This window comes from Vanacampus margaritifer, chromosome 1, assembly GCF_051991255.1.
Source record: "Vanacampus margaritifer isolate UIUO_Vmar chromosome 1, RoL_Vmar_1.0, whole genome shotgun sequence".
In the NCBI taxonomy this organism is placed as follows: domain Eukaryota; kingdom Metazoa; phylum Chordata; class Actinopteri; order Syngnathiformes; family Syngnathidae; genus Vanacampus; species Vanacampus margaritifer.
Window position 1 is genome coordinate 53,247,990 of NC_135432.1, and position 14,797 is coordinate 53,262,786.

General features: G+C 41.0%; 2 protein-coding genes across 7 annotated transcripts in view; one reads left to right on the plus strand and one right to left on the minus strand.

Moving 5' to 3' along the window:
• Positions 1 to 7,771: 7,771 nt before the first annotated feature.
• insm1b (insulinoma-associated 1b) lies at positions 7,772 to 10,514 on the plus strand. Its single transcript, XM_077576753.1, has one exon. It carries the CDS (start codon positions 8,059 to 8,061, stop codon positions 9,532 to 9,534), a length of 1,476 nt encoding a protein of 491 aa, XP_077432879.1. The 5' UTR covers positions 7,772 to 8,058; the 3' UTR covers positions 9,535 to 10,514.
• A 1,694-nt stretch (positions 10,515 to 12,208) lies between these two features.
• The window catches only part of ralgapa2 (Ral GTPase activating protein catalytic subunit alpha 2), a 113,085-nt gene continuing 110,496 nt past the window's right edge, over positions 12,209 to 14,797 (minus strand). For 3 of the 6 annotated variants that reach the window (XM_077547096.1, XM_077547284.1, XM_077547457.1), the window contains one exon: positions 12,209 to 14,148. In XM_077547096.1, the coding sequence (XP_077403222.1) occupies positions 13,997 to 14,148 (152 nt within the window). In that variant the 3' untranslated portion in view covers positions 12,209 to 13,996. The remainder of the gene's footprint in view (positions 14,149 to 14,797) is intronic. The other 3 variants (XM_077547369.1, XM_077547214.1, XR_013288657.1) reach the window with 2 other exon arrangements.

Here is a 14,797-nt window from a genome sequence, read left to right on the forward strand (position 1 = left end):
GAAATTGTCACCTCATTGAAATATAACAAAGTGGTATAGAAATTGTGTAAAGCTGGAAGAAAAGGCAGCTGGTGTGGAAGTGAAAAGCAGCTAAGTGCGAGGTACGAGCCAACGTCCATCCTTCATGCTCCCACATGATACAGCTGCTGTCCAAACTTTCATCAAGATAATGGTGACCTCAAATTTGCAATCTCACAACTTTGACCCTGCTATCATTTTTTGTCCTTATCAATATTATGACCATCTTCACAGAGGCTTTTTGGTTGTCGTGTGAAAAATGTGGGTCAAATACCTGCCACCGCCCTCTCTTGATACAGTGCCTCTTCTTTGTATTTGCTTGCATGCGAGTGCGGTTGTACGTGCGCACGAGTGTCTACATGCACGGACCTCAATTTACTGCTCTTCACCCCCATAGTGCAGCTGCGCCTCTGAGAACTCTTGTGGAGTAATTGAATGAGCTGAGCTGGGGGTTGCTGGTTGCTGGTTGGGGGGACATGTGGCAGCAAATGCGAAGCCTGCTGGCCTTATTATCTGTAATATGGCCTCCGAGCACCCCGCGCCTCCTCGCTCGCTCATGAATACAGAAATGAATGTGATAGACGTCAGAGGTGAACGCAGGAGGAGGGGAGAAAGCGGCCGGAGCGGTTTTAATCAGCTCACAGATAGAACAATCACTTGATCCACCTCGGCAGCTCAGAGGTGAATTAGTGTTTAACATTCCATGGCATGCTTTCTGGCAGGGGACCCCACCCCAAACAACCAATGGACTGTGGAGATTATCGAGAGACACTCTGATGTATTTGATGAGGAAATTAGAGCTAAACGTGCCCCTGGGACTCCAGCTACTGATATGCGGGAAGACTTTTTTTTTTTTTTTTTTTTAACAATAACCATCTCTGGAAGAGAAGCAAATGTGACATTTAGATGCATTAGCCGTCCCTTTAAAGCGCTTGCTCATACTGTGTCTGTCCATGCCGAAATCATCTTCGGCGTCATTTAACTTTATTTGCTATGGATGCGAGTACAATGCCTCAGCACACATGCTGCGTCTGCTAAGACGATAAGTGTCATGTTAATCGTTGGCTTCACCCACCGAACATTAGGTAATGAATAGCTAAATAAAAAGAAAATGGTTTATTATTGGGGCTTGTAATATTAAAGTGGTGTAGTTAAAAAGTTGTTTTTCACATTTGTACTCATTGTGAAAAAACATTGTCATAGTAATCACTCACTGACAAAGATGGCAATAATAACAAAATAAGCACTATTACATAGAACTGCAGTGTTTATCATTGGGGTTATGTTCCAAAAAATCCCCGCATTAAGTGAAATCCGTGACGTCAGCTTTATTTTTTTACATTTATTATAAACATTTTAAGGCTGTAAAACCCCTCAGCACACACTTCATACACTTTTTACATAATCTCACTTTTCTCTCGTGTTTAAACTAGTGCTGTCAAAGTTAAAGCCTGAAATTATTGATTAACTCATTTACTGCCATTGACGGCTATAGACGTCAAAAATTTATTTTAACTATTTCTATTAAATTAACACTTTTGTTAACAAGAGTATGAAAACCTTTTTTTTATTGTATTAGAACTGATATAAAATTTTTGATTAATCGTGAGTTAAATAGTGAAGTCATGTGATTAATTCCTGACGCCACAAATTTTTAATAATCTCTTCTTAAAAATATATATATATTATTAAAAATTGGATTTTTTTTTTTTATTAATTATAATTTAATTCATTAATTTATTTATTTATTTTTAAAGAAACGATTATTAAAAAGTAGGAGTATCAGCTGATTATTTTTTTGGTCATAATTAATTGCATGACTTCACTAGTTAACTCACACACATCACAAATTTTATATCTGTTCTAAATGTACAAAAAAATCTAGGTTTTCATACTCTAGTAAACAAAAGTGGGGGAAAAAATGTTAAACTAACAGAAATAGTTCAAATGAATTGATGACGTCTATAGCTGTCTATGGCAGTGAATGAGTTAGTCACAAAAAAATATTGCATTAATCATGTATTAACAGAGATTAATCCCACTATTAATTTGAACCGCAGATGATCCTTTAGCTGTGTTTGAGCTATAAACACATGCATTAAAATAAAGTATTTATTAAATGTTTGCATATGACATTCATCATATTTGTTCATGTCAAAATATTGGGGTCAACAACAACAACACTAGAACAAAATACCTTCATATGCCTGCGCAATATTGCGCGTTCGTAAAATGATACATGAAAACAAACACACGTTGCCATCATCATCATTGAAAACTGTCTATAATACTTAAATAAGGTCCTCTATATCCTTACGATGAATTAGGCCAACAGAGTTAGCGGTTACCTTCGTACCTTATTCCATTTTTTGACTGCTATACAACTTCCATAATAAGCATATTATTAAACAGATAAAACTATATATTCCTAAGAATGATCATTTTTGTGAATACGTTTTTTTTTGTTAAGTGTCCTATATAACAAACAAGGTGCACTACAAAAACTAAAATCTTAAGTAAGATATAATTTTTTTTAATTTAACCTAAATTTGTTTGTTTTGATTTGACAAGTTATTTTTACTTGAAAATGAAATTGTCAGGCAAGATCATTGTGCTTATTTTAAGATACTTATTACTTAATTATCTTATTAGATCAAGCAGTCTTGGCATTGAGTGTTAACAGTCAATTTTAAGTACTGTGAGGATTAAAACAAGCATTTCCCACATTTTAAGATGACAACTAACCAACATCAAAGACCCTGAACTGGGGTTTCATGAGTTTTCTTATTTTAAGATTTTGCATAATCTAGTAATAAGATCAATGGAAAAAATACAAGTATGAAAACAGACGAGTGCAATATGGTTCATTTCGTTATATTTACTAATCTCAATTTTCCCTGTTTCAACACCAACTCAGTAGTCTAGTGGTAGAGTGCCTATCCTCTGACTTGAAGGTTATGGGTTCAATTTCTGGCTGGGTCAGGACAAAGAAAATGAAACCTGTTACCTCCCTTCTTGCCACTCTGTGAACAGTAAAGATAGGGGAAGTTCATACATGACATGACATGAGTCCAGCTCTCTGCAATGACTTTACCCCTAAAAAGCAGATACTAAGAACAGGGGTCTGCAACCTGCGGCTCTGGAGCCACACGTGGCTTGTTAGTCCCTCTCCTGTGGATCTAAAAAATATATATATTAGTAGAAATTGATCATTTATTTTACATAATTATTTTTAGCTAAAATATATATTTTTAAATAAATTAATAATTAACAAAAACATTAATAATTAAATATTTAAAAAATGTCAGTGTCAAAAATTTTAAGTTGTCAGAAAAAAGAGACAAAAGGTTAATGAAAAAGTTTAGTTTTAGTTAAAAAAAATAAAATAAAAAGAACTAAAATGTCCAAATAGGAAAGGTAAAGCTGAAAATTACCATAGAATGTCCATGAAATTGTTAAAAATGCCAGAGAATTGAATAAAAAAAGGCAGAAAGGAAAATGTTCAAAAAGTAACCATATAATGTCCCAAACAAAAAGAAGAAATCTGAAAATGACCATAAAATATCCGCAAAATTGCCCAAAAATTTATAGCAAAAAAATTTCAAAAAAAATTCTAAAAATGTCTCAAAAATGTCTAAAAAAGGAAGAGGAGAAGCAGAAAATCACCATTATATAGCCATATAATTGCCAAAAAATGTCAGAAATTTGAAAGAAAAAGGCAGAAAAGTCTAAAAATGTATAAAAAATTATTACCAAAAAAAAGGTAGAAGAAAAATTAATCTCTAGGTATTGGATGCTGCTGTCATATTTACATTTACATTAGACTAACACTAACACACTGTTTTCTTCATCACAATCTTCAAATGTTTTGCAGGTCCAGACAGATTTGTGGTTATTTATTTGGCCTAAAATAGCTCTCTTGACAGGAAAGATTGCTGACCCCTGTACGAGAAATACAATTCAGTGTAATCTTACTTGAAGAAGAACCAGCCTGTGCTCACAACGTGGACTTCCAAACAAGACATTCAGAAATAGACACGGAATAAAGAGGAGGCTAAATTTTATCGCCTTGCTTTGTTCTCGCCACTAAAGCAATCACGCGCATTACTTTTTGCCACTTTGGTTCTCTGGTTGACGCCTGCTCATAAGCTCTCAGCCCGAGGACAGAGGCTGAGAGTGAGGCTGTGCCGCGTTCACGGCCAGCCTTATTAAATCTCCGTCCCTCGCTGGCTCTCTCCATGGAAAGGAGCAGCAAGAACAAGACCTCAGCTAATCCATTACAGTAATTGATTGACAATGCATTGAAGACGGCCATGTAGGGAGCACCAATTAGAGCCCTGTCCTATTGCACTTTCAATTTGGCTTGCCGATCGTTCATTCGGAGGCATCTGCGGTGGGAATCAGGCCCGTCAATGTGAAATAGCCCTCCAAAAACAGTCGCTAATGTTTGACAAACCGTGGGAAAATTTGATTTAAACGGCCACAACTGCTCAATCTAATCAAACGCTGCATCAAACAAGGATATTATACTATTAAGACCTTAATGACATGTCCATTACTGCGGTGGTATAGTTTGCAGACTGGTGGTGTAATACCCCCCCCCCCCCCTCCCTCATGTAGCCAGATATGGCATTTTTAACAACTCCTTATATCCTTAAGGAGAAATTCAGCAGTCACTGTAGTGGTACACTCGCCTGACTTCAATGCAAGCATGGTTTCACTTCACACTCAGTGATAGTGAACAAGTGTGTACCGGTAGTTTGTTTGCCTGAAGTCAGCTGGGTTAGGCTTCAGCTCCCCTGAATAGAATTAGCGAGCGCTACAGAAAATGGCCTCACAGATAACCAGATAACACATACATGCAGTCATGCAATAAGGGGCAACTGTTGAGGTAGGGATGGTGGGGTCGGTGCCTTGCTCAAGGGCTCATTAATAATAGTTAGGAAGCATAATTGAATCCCTATAACAACTACTTCTCAATTTTTCATCTGTCCTCTCCTTGCTCCCCAACCCACTGCAACAAATACAGTACTTACACACACGCGCACATTTTCAACAAGAATTTTTTTTTTTCCAGAAAAGACCTCCACATATCAATGGATTTTCCTGTATAAAATTATAATCAAAATATACATATATATATATATATATATTAAAAAAAAAGGTACTCTACTGAACTGTGTTGCATCTGTACTTTAACTTGTGGAGTTCCGCAAGGGTCCATTTGAGGTCCTCCGCTGTTCCTCTGCGAGGATTTTTATTTTTTTACCAGAAAAAAACTCCACATATGAATGGATTTTCCTGTATAAAATCATAAGCAATATATATATATATATATATATATATATATATATATATATATATATATATATATACTGTAGTCTATTGTACTGTGTTGCATCTGTACTTTAACTTGTGGCGTTCCGCAAGGGTCTATTTTAGGTCCTCTGCGAGATTTTTATTTATTTATTTTTACCAGAAAAGGCCTCCACTTATCAATGGATTTTCCTGTCTAAAATCATAAGCAAAATATAAAATAAAAAAAATCTGTACTTTATCTTGTGGAGTTCCACAAGGTTCCATTTTAGGTCCTCCGCGATGATTTTCTTTTTCTTTTCCCAGAAAAGACCTCCACTTATCAATGGATTTTCCTGTAGAAAATCATAAGCAAAATATTACAACAATAACAACAAAAACTGAACTCTACTGTAGTGTTGCATCTGTACTTTAACTTGTGAATGTGGATGTGAATTGTGCTATACAAATAAACGTGCATTGCCAATTTGAATATTTACATTTTCTGCATATTGTTACCTTTATTAGCAGACAGACATTTGCACTTTCTCCATTTGTCAAAGAGCTTATTACTTACATGAGAAAAAGCAATATCTTCAATAAAATGAGGATTTGCCGCTCTATAAGACTCCCAAATACCACATGAATGTGTGCCAAATATTAAACATAGGCCTATAATCAATTACAAGTGGCTATAGTAAATGCAGCTTCAGCCTTGTGTAACAATGTCCGAGTATAGTCGTAGACGCAATTTAGAGGCTGACTTGACTGAAGGCTTTACAAATATTTACACAGCACATGATTAAAACGACGCTTTAACATCTAAAAGCAAACGTAGCTTATAGCCTATCTACAATCGCAGTAATTAAAGTGAACGCAGCGAGTGTGTGGGGGTGGGGGGCGGGGGTCGTGGGGGTTGACAACAGGCTCGAGGAGGCCTCCTGGCTGCAGCTGTATGCTAATGAGGCGCTGATGCTTCCATTACAAGCCCAGGCAGCACGCGCCGCCAAGCAAACGCCGCACATGCGCACTAGCACTCAGCGGAGGCCTCCACAGCGGCCCACCGGCTGCCTTCCGAGGAAATTACCATGGCAGAAAGAGGAACTTCTTAAAATAGCGTCAAAGTCTCCAAGTCGTAACGCTAATGCCAGACGAGTCGCTAATAATACTTTAAACACAAGGAAAGTGAAAATAAATAAATAAGTAAACAATCAAATGTAAGGTATACGTAGGCCCAGTCGTGTTTTGGAAATGGTGAAAAAAAGAAAATAAATGAATTTGAAAAGGAAGTTAACAACATGTCTCCCTGCAGGCAGGTGATACACACACGCACACACACGGGGCCCATTGAGAGGAAGGCGCACAGGCCCGGGGCTCAGCTCCGATTGTGTAATTATTTGACTTGGTCATACTGCAGCTTTATGCAAATGAGCTGAACAATGTACGACGATGGAGATTAATTCCTCCCTGGTCTGCTGACTGAAAGGGGGAAAAGAATGCTCTCTCGGGCAAGTGGCGCATTATAGGAAGAAAAAAAACCCTGAAATACTACATTATATTTTCTTTAAAATACATTTTCACATCAACTGTCATGCATCTTAACACACATTTAATACTAATTGGAAACTTTTAACTTCATATATATTATATGTCGTATTCGACATTTGCCTAAAGCGGGCGTTATATGCAGCCACTTTTTGGATAATTTGAAATGAAATTTGGGCAACATGTTTCTTCTTTTCCTTTGTTACTAGTATGTGGGGCGCAGATGATTCCACGCACGCGTCACACTGTGGACCAAATTGCTGAGTGCACAACGTGCCTTTCCAAACGGGAACAAAAAAAAAGAAGAAGGAAAAAGACAAGGCTATTAAAAGATGGGCAGACGTGGCTATTGTGCGCAAAGACCAGAGGGTCTTCTTATTACTTATGTATGCAGCGAGATGTCTGATTTATAGGTGGGGTTAAACTACCGAGAAAGACACGTGCCCTAAAAAAAAAAGCCCCCTGCCAACCCCCCTTTTTCCTTGTAGTGTTGACTGATAAAAGAAAGGCCCATAAAAGTAGTTTGCAGAGCTGAGCGTTGCAGGGTGTAAAACGTGGTGCGTTAAAAAATAAATATATATATATATATATATATATATATATATATATATATATATATATATATATATATATATATATATTTATTTTTTTTTTTTTTTTTATCGTCTCAACCTATTTTCATTGTATGTTGGAGATTTCCTTTAGCAAGTGCCCCCCTCCCCAAAAGAGAGCCACAAAAGCCACGGCGCGTGTGCATGTATAGGGAGCCACCAGAGCGTAAAAAGAGGAGGGCCCCGGCGTGTGCCTCCGTCTGCAGGGAGGGGCTGCAGGGCGCGCACATTAATGCAATAAACCGCCAGTGCATCTGCTAAGCTATCTGCACACCCTCCAACGAAATCCACCAAAAGCAGCACTCGGGGCTGGGGGCCCTCCCACACTCCACTCCACCGGGATCACACAAGCGTCTGATTGGCCGGCGATGCGGCAACCGGGGGGGCGAGAACAATAGCATCATTCCGCCATAAAAAGAGTGGAGCTATGCCTTCGAGACGAAAACATTTCAGCAACAGAAGGCTCCATACAGCGGGGAGATAAAGCCCCTGCGCGGTCGTCAGGTGTTGCCATATTTGCAAGCACCCTGGATACTCGACACTCCATCCGCATCCTCCAAGTGCCTTCCCGCCGCTCCCCGCAGCCAACATGCCCAAAGGATTCCTGGTCAAAAGAAACAAGAAGTGTGCGCATGTTTCCTACAGGACTCGGCCGGACGGGGACGACCTCCAGGAGCCCAGCATCCACCTCACCCGAGCTGCCTTCCCCAGCCACATCCAGCCATGCCTGCCGCCGCTGATGATGTGCGCGGCGCCCAGCCCGGACCGCCCCGCGGCATCGCCGGATCTCGCGTCGGCCGACGCGCCGGTGCCAAAAAGGGAGAAGCCGGCTCAGTTCGGCAACCCCGAGACGGTGTGCCAAGCCCTGTACAGCCCGACCCGGCCTATCAGCAAGGAGCACGACAGGGCGTATTTCGAACGTAGTTTCAATCTGGGCTCGCCCATTTCTGCTGAGTCATTCCCGACACCTGCTTCTCTCTCCGGCCTGGACCACCTCCTGTACGCCCCGGTCGACTTGAAGATCGGCACCAGCAATAGCAGCCGAAGCGGAACGACCAGCGTCAGCACCACCAGCAGCACAAGCGGTGGTGCGCTGCCGGCACCGAGCAACCGGGTCGCCGGTACCAAGAGACCCGCAGCCGACGGCGCGGAGCGCAAATCCAAAGCCGCTCCCAAGAAACCCAAAGCCATCCGAAAGCTCAACTTCGAAGACGAGATGACCACCTCCCCCGTGCTGGGGCTGAAAATCAAAGAGGGTCCGGTGGAGGTGAAGCCCAGGTCACACGCGTCTGGAGCCAACAAGCCTTTGGGGGAGTTCGTGTGCCAGCTCTGCAAGGAAGCCTACGCGGACCCATTTTCCTTAGCCCAGCACAAATGCTCCCGCATCGTTCGGGTCGAGTACCGGTGCCCGGAGTGCGACAAGATGTTCAGCTGCCCCGCCAACCTCGCCTCCCACCGCCGCTGGCACAAACCCAGAACCAACGGCCCCGCGGCGGTCCCGCCCCCCTCCAAACCCGAAATGGCCAAAATGGCACCCGCGGGTGTCAAATCAGCCTCCGAAGAAGCCAAAGACGCGAGCGACAGAGACACCCCGAGTCCGAGTCTGTCCGAGTCCGGTTCCGACGACGGCTCGTACGACTGCCACTTCTGCGGGAAGAGGTTCAAGCGGCAAGCATACCTAAGAAAACACATCATGGGACACCAGGTCGTGCAGAAGAAAGTTCTGGAGGAGAACGGGTTCCCGGCGGAGCAGGTGCCGCCACCTTCATCCTCTCCCGCCTCCTCCTCCTCCTCCTCCCCCCCAGAGGACGCCTCGAACCAAAGTCCCCTCAATCTGAGCCCCGCGGACCGCCTGCTGTGTCCCGTGTGCGGGGAGAGCTTCACCAGCAGGGCGGGCCAGGAGAGACACCTGCGCCTCATGCACTCGTCCCAAACGTACCCGTGCAAGTACTGCCCCGCCACCCTGTACAGCTCGCCGGGACTGACCAGGCACATAAACAAGTGCCACCCGTCGGAGAACCGCCAGGTGATCCTGCTCCAAATGCCCGTGCGGCCCGCCTGCTGAACGCAAAACTTGTGCCTTTGGACAGGGAGGAAGAAGAGGACCAACAACAACAAAAAGGAAAGTTTGAGGGGGTTTAAAGCAAAGCAAAACAAACAAAAAGTTTGTAAGTTCCGAGTGGTGTCTAATTCCCCCCTTCATGCCAATCAGTGATTGTTGAGCGCTTCTCTTTCGATTTCAACTTAGGCCTATTTTGAGAAGTTCTTTCTTCAAACTAGTTTACGGAGAAGCTTAGTTTTGACTGTTAAAGGGTATTTTTTCTAGGACAGCACATGTACTCAATGATAGCTTCTAGACCTAAGAATTGTTCAGAAATCCGTCTACGCCTTTCTTTCTTTTTCTTAAAAAAGGATCACTGTAGCTTTGTTATCGAAAGACAAAATGATCAAGTTTGTCTTAATAATGTGTGACTGAAGGATTGTCTGTTAAGTAGAACCACAAATGCCTTTAGTGTAGTCCCAAATAGCCTCCAATTCATCCAAATCCCGCTGTACAACTGCCTTAAAGAGTCAACATAGCTTGTTTTCATTTTGAACGCTGGCACATATTCGAATGCTATTATTATTATTATTATTAATTATTACAATTGAAGATTGTTGCAATATTTTTTTGTCATCATATGTTTATTTATTTATTTATTCTAATGATTTTATGTAACTTATTGATGTGTTTGTTGTGATTTCTCCCCTCTCTGTGAATCGTTCTGGCAGTTTACATGTCGTTTAGCCAAATTTTATTTTATTTTTTGAATCTTGTCTAATTTATGAGTTGTGACAAGTGTCGTGGGTCGGGTTCTAATCATCGATATCCACAACTCTTGTAAAAAGAAGAAAACAAAAAAACACGAAGCTCTTAACTTAGATGCAATCTTTTTTAAGGATGTTATTTTTCCTAAATGTTGGCTTTTATAGCGCTTTGATTGTATGTGTATATTGTTGTTGTCTATCGAAAATAAGAATAAAAAAATATTTTCAAAATGACAATTTTGTCTCATGGTGGTTTCACTTTTACGATTTTTCAAATACATTCATTAAACAAAAGGAAAACGTAAATGAATGTATTAAACAAACAGAAACAAAATATAGTGCAACATGATTAGGAACATAATTACACAATTTAGATCACAACGACTTATGGTCAGAAATTTTGTCAATATGCTCATTTTGATAATCTATCATTCATATGACTAAACAGTTCACGTTGTAGTTTACATAAATTATTAAAAGCGTGTGCTTATGATCAGGCTTCCAAAGTCAATGGAAAACTTTATAATAATAATAATAATAACAATAATTTGCTGCAGTGGGCCAGGGGAAAGAAACTCAGGGCCTAAAATAAATAAATAAATAAATAAAAAACTGGCAGAAAATAAGTTGTGATTTACACCTTCTCATTAGAAGTGGTAGCCTGGTAGCCTCTCAAGTAGAAACAAAGCATTCAGTGGGAGAGCTTGAGTGAAAATAGGCCTTATGCAGTGGCATGACATCAGGGAGATCTAGTCGTGATGCCTACCTGCATCACCATGAAGAATAAAAATAAATAAATAAATAAAGACTACATAAAACTCTTTTCAATTTTAGTTCTCTGGTCTATTCGTTTTCGTTTTTTTAAATCTACAACGTGCATATTTCCTGTTCAAATACATGCGCGAGACTGAAGTGAGGCAGTGAGCAGCTGAGCGCACCTCAGATTGCGCAATCCTTCAATCAAAGCAGAGAGAGAACATCACCAAATTGCTTTTCTACAATGGAGTAGCTACCGTATTTTCAAGTGCTTGCTTCTGTCACTCATAAAATGTTTGAATGACTTTAATATTTGTGTGTCACAAAAGTTTTGCTGAATTCATTAAATGGCAGCCGAAGCCAAAGGTGAGGCAGACAGACAGACTCTGCTCATAAAGGTGGAACGCAACATTTCCAGGGGCCGCAAAACATTTGATAAAAAACCCAAAAAACTGATTCAAGTTTTTGAACATATATCTATTATGATTGCTTGAACTGCCCCCCCCCTTTCACATGCAATGGAGCAGCCCATCTTATTGCACATGAAACAAACTTTTTGGCGACGACGTGAGGAAATGACGCAGAACCTACAACCCATGTAGTCAAACATTTTGTTGCAAATGAAAGTAAAACATGGATGATCTGATTAAAAATCAGGTAGAAAAAAAACAACCAGTTTTCATGTCAGGCTCTACATTTGTAAATTCGACTGTATTGTCAGTGCCTCACCAGCATCAACCTCACTGGTGTTAACATGAAATCTTGATGACAGAAGATGGTTCCGAGGATCCGGGACGCGCAGCCCTAAAATTTCCTATCAAGGAGTGAAAATGAGCTAACATTAGGCTTCTTTCTCACACTCAAGTTTTAGGGCTCAAATTACGGTCAAGTGCTTTTCTGCCGTCTTTATGTGGAAAAAGGCGAGGCAGGGCACCCGAAGGTGCTTGGAGCGATTGCACCTGCACCTCCCAGTGAGGCTCCATTATGCAGGCCTCCTCTAAACGAGGTTGAGCAGCAGGGGAGACAGATGGGAGGAGGGTCAGGTTACCCCCACTGCTGACTAGCCAGGCCTGGCCCGGGTCAGAAATCCCATAGTAACTGCACTGCATGCAACACACACGAGCACTAATGGATTACGCAACATCAGGATGAAATAAAGCACAAGCACGACAACATACAATTTGTAATTGCATTTAATGAAATGTTTTAATTTTCACATCTCTAATAAAAGATCATTAAAAACAGTCTGATATGTTGACAAGAGATGAAATCTTCAAGATTTTTTTCCTTTAAATCCCCTCTTGCGCTTATACAAAAGAATATATTACAGCTATTTATTTATATTAAGAAGGTGATCAAACCCTCAAATTTGACACAAGAAATGCTAAAACAAGGAAGAGAAAAAACTACCACAAGCTTACTGTATTTTCTTCACTTTTTTCTTGGCCCACCTACAATGACAAACATCATCACTATGCTACAATCTTTAGAGCAGAGGTTCCGCATAGGAAACTGGTGGGGTTCAAAACCTCTAACAAAGGTGAAGAAATCACTGTCTTAAAGGTTTACTTCAAGTGGCTTAAAGGGGAATTAAAAACCTTGACGGTGGGGATTTATACATTTTTCCTCTTACAAGAAATAACGTTTGCATCCATTAGCAAACAAACATAGCTGGCGATGTGCAAGGAGGACGAGTAAGAGTGGAAAAGTAAGGCATATAAACGCACCAGATGGGGACAAGCTTGCAGCCTGGGTGGAGTCCTCAGAGGCTGCGTCCGTGCGTGTGGGGAACACCTGGCTGCCATGGCAACCCCAGCAACTCGGAGAGGTGAGAGCGCCAGCCAGGCGGTTGCTCGGAGGCCTCTGAGAGTTCACCTCAGGCATGCGGATGATGGGAACGAGGAGGAGCCACTCGATTCCATCGGCAGGTAAAGACAAGAGGGAGAAGCGCGGCGTGTGTAATTAAGAGGAGCCGCCATTGCAGATCCATCTGCTGTTGTTTTTGCTTGGGGGGGGGGGGGTTGAAGGGCGTCCGTGTTTTGCCTCGAAGGGCGATGGGATAGCATCAGAGTGGACAGATGCTCCACAGGCACATGAACATTTACTTATCAGTGCACAAAACAGCAGAAATATTGACGTTAAAGAAACACACAAGAGAAATGCAATTTAAAGCAATATACACAAGAACATTCAATGATCCTCCAAGGGACATTCAAAAAAAAAAAACATGCAAAGAAAAAAAAAAATCAATGGCTTGAATGTTGGAATGTCGATGTCACAGGACAGGGAAACAAATGGAAGAGGAAAGAGACAGCAGGAACTTATTCAATTACCGGACACGAGCCCATGTTAACAGCATCCCAATGCAATTACAAACGCAGTCTTTTCTCATTCCAGCAGAGTTGCATAAATCAAATCATGACACAATCTATCTGAATCCATTTAAAAAAAAAAGAACATTAGAGTGATTAAAAAAGAAAGAAAAAAGAGAGAGACTGCAACAAGTTTCAGTTCCACTCAAGTTAGAAAGATGTCAGCGATTGTCCACTTTAGCTTCAAAAAGAGCAAGTGCAGCTGCTACAGACCGGCCAAAACTTGTGTTGGGGATCATTACACACAAGTAAGCACCCTTCAACAGAAATGCAAAAAGAAGGTTTTTAAAAGGAGGTCAATATCTGGTAACGACCATAAAGCAGCCAAAGGAAAAGAAGTCTCCCATTTCCTCAAATGCATTAGAGGACAAGAAAAAAAAAAGAAAAAAAAAAAGGACACTGCTCACAAGCTCAAAGTGGCCGACAGCTTAGGGCTAATGTTCTGTTTAAAGAGGAAACGTCTCAACAAAATGAGTGATTGCCACTTCAATTACAAATTGCATTGCCCTCATGTGCCACGAGCGGACAAAAACAACAACAAAAACATGATCAAGTTTCTCATAGTGAAAAATTTTCAGGCTGCACTTCAGCTCAATTGGACGATTTGCTGATGGCGCTGGCCGATCGGCGGAGTCTTCCAGAGACTCGGTTCCTGGCGGCGCGGGGCATGGTGGGGGAAACCTGGTCAACAGGGTCCGAGGAGTAGGCGGAGACTTCAGTGTTTGTGCTGCTGGAGAGGGAACCTGCAAGTGACATATTTGCAAGGGAGAGAGTGTTACACTGTGATTCGACGGCATATCTCGGAGGGCTTTTCATGCATGCGGTTGAGCCCTCAACAAAAATAATAATAATAACTCGAGCAGCTGAAACATTTCTTCCCTGACTTCAGTCATTAGGACAAAGACATGAGGAAGCAAATACAGTGGAGCCTCTAAAGTCGAAAAAAAAAAATCCACTGAAAACAATTACAAATAGGGAATAACGGAAATAGAAATAGTCCAGGATTGCTTTTATAAAATATTTATTAACTTTACAGGCCTTTTTTTTTTTTTTTAAAGTACTGGATGCTCCAGTAGAAGGCATCATTTTATTACTACTTTCAAGCATTTTGGACAAACGACCATTTCTGTGTTAATACTTCCCTCCATCCATCCATTTATTTAACCGCTTGTCCTCTTCTTTAAAAAAATAAAAATAAAATTGTACCCTCTGTGTAGCATACCAGGCAGCAGTCATTCACCCCCAAAGACGTCTATACACGTCAAAATTCCATTTTAACTGGACTGGCAGTGAATGAGTTAAAAGCAAAAAAAAAAAAGTGTCCAAAATAAAAACCAGCAATAGTTGCCTGTGAGCCCGTTTGTAGGGGTTGAATGAGTCAAGATTTTTTTT